We start from the raw sequence: 5,818 nt of genomic DNA, 5'->3' as shown, positions 1-5,818 counted from the left end.
AAGAATTTATACCGTGCAAAATATCGTGCATCCGCCGACCTTATCATAAGTATATCTTACCCACCTAAGTGCCTCAACACCAGTCGGATACCTCCCTCCGAAGTTGCTCCTGTTACCTGAACACTCTAAATATCAAGAACATTCCATCCAACACCCCAAGAATCCTGACGGAGAATCATCCAGTCATCAATCCTCGACTTCTCTATAAGGTATTTATCCACACGCGAATATCCTGTAACTCTCTCTCTCTCGCGACAGTTAGATTCGATAATCTAGGGATATAGAATATGGATATATATATATCAATCCAAGATGTCTATGATCGTATATCATGTACTCCTGCTCGTTAAAATAAATTTGTTATTGTTTATTAATCTGGAATCGAGTGAATCACTTCCTCGTTTCTCTCTCCTCACCTCTACTCCGAATCCAAGCGCTCACACGCTACCGCTCGCGAAGCTTTAGACTTAACGTCGCGAGTTCCGAGTCCCCTAGAGGCTCGGTGGTGTCATCCTGACAGGGCGCCAAAGAGGTGCCGACCCCTCGGTCACAAATTCTTTTATTCGCTGTAAGTTTGTATTGAGAAGAAACACTTCGATTTGAAAAATATGAGCTATGTTATTTTGGAGCAATAGACTAGCCATATACACATAATGAAAATAGCAAGAGCATGGCCTGTGGAATAAAAATTGCACTTGTCTCAGTAAATATTTTATATCAGAATGCAGATGGAAATTTAATTTTTCTCCTGTCAAATATGAAAAATATGCAAAATTTGTTTTTTATCTGATGTTTTTCATGTATAATGAACGTGAATTAGTGCAATATCATGAAAATATTTGAGAAACAATTTTTGACAAACAATTGAATGTGAAATTGTTTCTGAAATAACATAACATAACACAAATATTTGAGAAAAAATATTTTCTGTTAGTGAACAAAAATAGTAACTGTATTATTTCAGTGATTGTTCTATTTTTCTTAGATATGTATTAGTCCATTTATGCAATCATGAATTTATTCGTTTATGTAGTAGACGTTTTGTTGTATTTAGAACCCGATGAGCATAAAAGACGACATAACATGATCAGAAAAAGATCATTTGGGCCACGTGTTGTAATTCTGCAACACGCCTAAAAATCGACGAAAAAAACTGTTTTTCAATAATAAAGACAAAAGTATATTAAATGATCATAATTTTTGTGCTATTTTGTTCATAAAAAATAAAAGCATGGCCAGGTGTTATATTTTATGTCTCTCTATTCTGGCGCTTAATGTGTTAATTACATCAGAAATTGATTGTGATATCGAAATGTAAATTTCATGAAATTTGATTTGATATTTACAAATTTAATGAAACGTAAATTTATTTTTGAAAAAGTAAATTTCACTTATAATTCAAATCGAACAAAAATGAATATGCCTGCAATTTTTACGAAACATCCTGTATGCATTTCAAGTTATATAAAATGGCAGTTAATATTTTCATGCACATTACTCATTAAAACAAACCTTTCCAACGCCGTGACTTCGATAACCAAATTTTTTCAAATATTGAGGTAAAGTTTTCACATCCAATGGTAATCCACTTGGCTCAGCAGTGCGAATAACAAGATGCTGCAGACCTGAATTTATATCGACAAGTTCATTAATTCTGTTTGTGAAAATTCTAAAATATATATATTTTTTGACAATAAAAACTTTTTGCTATGTTTAAATATTGATGATTGAAACATATTTCTATAAACTTACCTAAATGTATTGGATGTTTTCCAGTAAGTAACGCAGCTCTTGATGGGGTGCATATGGGTTGAACGTAATAATTATCTAAGAGTATCGAATTAGCAGCCAAAACGTCAATATTCGGAGTCGGTATTTGTAAAGATCCGTGATAAGTTACGTCGTTCCATCCCTATTCATAATATTATCGTTATATGATACTACAGTATATATATATGTACAGTACACATATATAATATAATACAGTAATAATAAAAAAATTCAAATTTCTTTTTGTCGACATAACTAATTCTTAATTATAGCCTCATAATAATTGATGGAAATACTTACAAGGTCATCGACTAAATAAAAGATAATGTGAGGCGGTTTTCCTTGGATGCAGGAGAGATGAATAAATAAACTTATGCAGACCCTCCACTTCATTTCGAATGCCATTGGCAGCCAAACATTTAATGGTTTAACTTCGAATGAATGCAAGTATAAACGTTCGATTGATAAGGTATGCAATATCTGTTTTCCGCCTTGTTTCTGTAGTTTGAACAGATAATTGTTTTAATGATATTTTATTAAACATGATGTAAAATAAAAATCCTATTCATATACAGTTGTTATAATTAAACATATACATTCAGTCCCTTATATCTGTATTATAACTTTTGGCTACTTTATTAACAAATAAAAGAAAAAACGCGTTGTTTTCATTAAAACATGTCAGGCAAATGAAATAATATTCCATTATAGTAGAGCATCGATTATCCGACTTAATTGGGGAATGGGGTTGGTCGGATAACCGAAAAATATAAAAAAATACATTATTAGTATAGTACAGTGTTTCTCAACGGGGGCGGTATCGCACCCATGTGGGCGTTTTTCGATGTCGAGGGGGCGATTTGTAATTTATATTTTGGGGGGAAAAACAATTTTCTGGACGTTATAGTAAAACATTATATTAAGAATAATCAGATATTTTATTCGTTATATCGTACAATAATTAAACAAATAACATTATACTAGTAACTAGTCTATTTAATGCAGTACGAATTTGGCGTTAGCCTTGTCCCTCGGCATCGGAATTTTGTAGTGAAGGGGGCGATACTACGTAACGGTTTTTATTCAAGGGGGCGACTATTCATTACAGGTAGAGAAACACTGGTATAGTATATTAGTATATCCCATATAATTAGTAGGCCTATATTAGTATAACGCTATTAACCCACTTCCCATTGAATTTTCATCGATGTTAAACCTAACAAATTTTTTTTTTTAAATAATAATCGTCGCTATTGTATCGTTAAAAATTATTTTTAAATTATTTTATTGCTCACAAAACAAACAACCACTCATAATTAGAAAATTAACCCTCGTTTAAATACTGGGCTCCCTTTCATGGTCGAGCCGGTGTTGCTAGCTAAAACACGCAAAAATTTAACAAAAATAATATTAAAGTAGCCAACACTGCCAAGTATTGTACAAACATCACTAGCGGACATTTGAAATTTGCCGACTAGAATGGTCGACTAACAGATGTGACGGTTGATCGGGGTTCGGATAATCGATGCTCTACTGTATTTTTAAATTCCAGTTTGATTACGAATCATTTCTATTATTAACCGTTTCAAAAAGCAAAATATATATTTAGATGAGGATGTTTGTTTGTTCGCTATACATTCCTACATCGTTCGATCAATCTCGGCAGTTTCAGTACATTTCACCCAAAAACATTCATTAAACTTTTATATGTGAATTAATTTCTGTCTATAATCGATTCACATGAAGTTCTTTCTATTGGCAAAAACTTTTAAAAATAATAAACTAAATATAATTCATACAAAAAAAATAGGATAAGCAGCGGTATCTCGTAGTTCGGACTACTCTAAATTCGAACGCTTCAGTTTAAATGCAAAATTAGACAAAAAATTGCGCGCGCAATGAAAAATGTGCTCGAAGCGTAAACACAATCCGTTATCTGTTCAAGTCATCTGTTGCTCTACCTCTTTCGTTATGCTTATATATTTTCAGTGCTTTATTCGGTTTTTTTGCTGTTTTTGGGTATTAATAAAAGCTGTTGTCTGTCTGTGTGAATGACTTATAACTCCTGCAATTTTTGTTTAATCGAATTGAAACTTTGATTATGTTTATTATTTGTTCTGTTGGAAAGTATAGACTACTTATTTGGCGAAAATGTTAACTATATAAACATTTTATCGATTTCGGATCAGGGATCCCACTTACATTTCAGTGACATTAGTGACCACGTGACGTTCATGCTCAACGAGGGAATTTCCCTTAAGTTCCATTTTTAAATATTTTGGCAAATGGCGCATTATAAACATGCTTCATTACATTTAAAATTTAAACTTTAAAAATGTAGCCGCATCGTGTCACATCTATAACAAATTTTTTAAAAAAATATTTTCATAATGACCACGTAAGACATCACGTGGTCATTATTAAAAGATCCGATCGAAAGTAAACGAGCCCGTTATGTAGGAAGTATTATCGCTCATCTAATTAACGTACAATACATACAATTCATCTTTGTTTTATCAACATGGAATTAAAAATACTTGCTATTTTGTCGAATAAAAAATGTCTAGGGAAAAGCGAAAGAGTAAAATTGGTCAGGTAATAAAAGAATAAGAACAACTGACAACCCTGAAAGGCCTGAAGTCTGACTTGAGCAACATCAAATAAGAACGGCTTTGTCAACGGCTGCGGAAATAGCATCACAATGTCAAGCTCGACTTGACATTGTGATGCTGTTTCTGCTCGACTTGAAGCTCATCTCAATTCTTCAATCTCTACTTTCTCATAAAAATATTCAGTCATGCTTGACGGAAGAATTTCTAGTATATACTGTATTGTCTGTTGTCTGTCAATTTTTCACAATTTCTTCCTGCAATCTTATTTTTCGACAGCTTCTAAACGTTTTGAATCCTTAGGTTTAAAATTTCTCGAACAGAACTTTTTAAACCATATTTGACACGTTCAAAGTTTAGTTGCATCTTTCCCATACAAATTATAATTTATTTTTTTACTGTTTGTATGGCGTTATATCATTTTCGAAACTCTTAAGGTATAATGTGCCCGATATGCTGTTATCCGAAGACATTACAATTTGATGTTAATTATTCGAATAAAATGTGAAATTTAAAACAAGCTTCTAAACCAATAAAATCTCACACTTAATATATGTTAAATTTCACAACTGTTATAATTAAGTCACACGTTTATGTTAAGATGCCAAGTATCACGATGTAATGTACCATCAATAAATGCAAATTTCTTTTTATTATACAGGATTTACGTATTTTATTTATGGTTCTTGTGTTTTAGTTCATTATTCGGGCAGCTAATTATGTTATTTTTATCTTAAATTATGTGAATTTGCTGCTTTAAGTTTATCGAAATGGGTATTGTTGGTGTTTGGGAATGAATTAATTCATTTTCCATTATTTGTAATGGGAAAATTTCATTCAGACTTCGAACGCCCTCTTGAAATGAATTAAGTTCGAAGTACGAGGCACCATTGTAATAAAAAAAAAAAACAAATATTATGTTCACTTAATTACTGTGACAATCATATTCTCTCTCACGGCTGCCAACGCATTTTGTGGTGGCGCTAGTGAAATGTAAAAAACGTGGTTATCATTTTAGGATAATGCATCTTTTTGCTTTGTATTAAAACAATGGTTCGATATTGCTCTTTGTCCCAGTGTGAACATAAACAGGGAGGTTATTATAATGAATAGAAAATTCGCTTTCGCAAATTAAGAAAAGCACGAGTTTCGAAATTAAAGATTGGATAGAAAATATAAAAAGTTACTCAGTTTAAACTGTGACTGTTATTTGTGATACTATATAAAAAAGGCACTTTAAAAAACATATTACAGTGCTTTATGTTTATTTCTATTTTCGTTATTACTTTTTGAAAATTTCAGTATTTCACAAATCTACTTCCAGCTTTTTACTGTACAAAGCAATGTTTCTTTTATTCAAGCAATTCTTTTACATTTTTTATAATCACGAGTAAGTAATATTTAAAGCAAAACGTGAAGCAGGTTAAATAACTTTTCAA

General features: G+C 31.8%; 1 protein-coding gene across 1 annotated transcript; it reads right to left on the bottom strand.

Moving 5' to 3' along the window:
• Nucleotides 1-125: 125 nt before the first annotated feature.
• Nucleotides 126-2,263, bottom strand: LOC111615671 (arylsulfatase B-like). The gene is made up of 4 exons (XM_023357100.1): nt 2,071-2,263; nt 1,753-1,912; nt 1,513-1,625; nt 126-272 (listed from the first exon to the last, which is right to left on the bottom strand). The coding sequence occupies exons 1-4, from the start codon at nt 2,173-2,175 to the stop codon at nt 126-128; spliced, it is 525 nt and encodes a 174-aa protein (XP_023212868.1). The 5' UTR covers nt 2,176-2,263.
• Between the last annotated feature and the right edge of the window lie 3,555 nt (nt 2,264-5,818).

This window comes from Centruroides sculpturatus, unplaced genomic scaffold, assembly GCF_000671375.1.
Source record: "Centruroides sculpturatus isolate CEXI.00-Female unplaced genomic scaffold, Cexi_2.0 scaffold2586, whole genome shotgun sequence".
In the NCBI taxonomy this organism is placed as follows: domain Eukaryota; kingdom Metazoa; phylum Arthropoda; class Arachnida; order Scorpiones; family Buthidae; genus Centruroides; species Centruroides sculpturatus.
Note: the sequence above shows the minus strand (reverse complement) of the source record. Positions and strands in the feature narration are given on the sequence as shown.

Excerpts from the sequence above, each read along its gene's own strand:
- LOC111615671 (XM_023357100.1), bottom strand. The coding sequence starts at position 2,175 with ATGGCATTCGAAATGAAGTGGAGGGTCTGCATAAGTTTATTTATTCAT. Across the intron at positions 1,626-1,752 it reads AAAACATCCAATACATTTAG|GTCTGCAGCATCTTGTTATT; the intron begins GTAAGTTTATAG and ends ATATAAATTCAG. Across the intron at positions 273-1,512 it reads GAAGTCACGGCGTTGGAAAG|ATTATCGAATCTAACTGTCG; the intron begins GTTTGTTTTAAT and ends CTATATCCCTAG.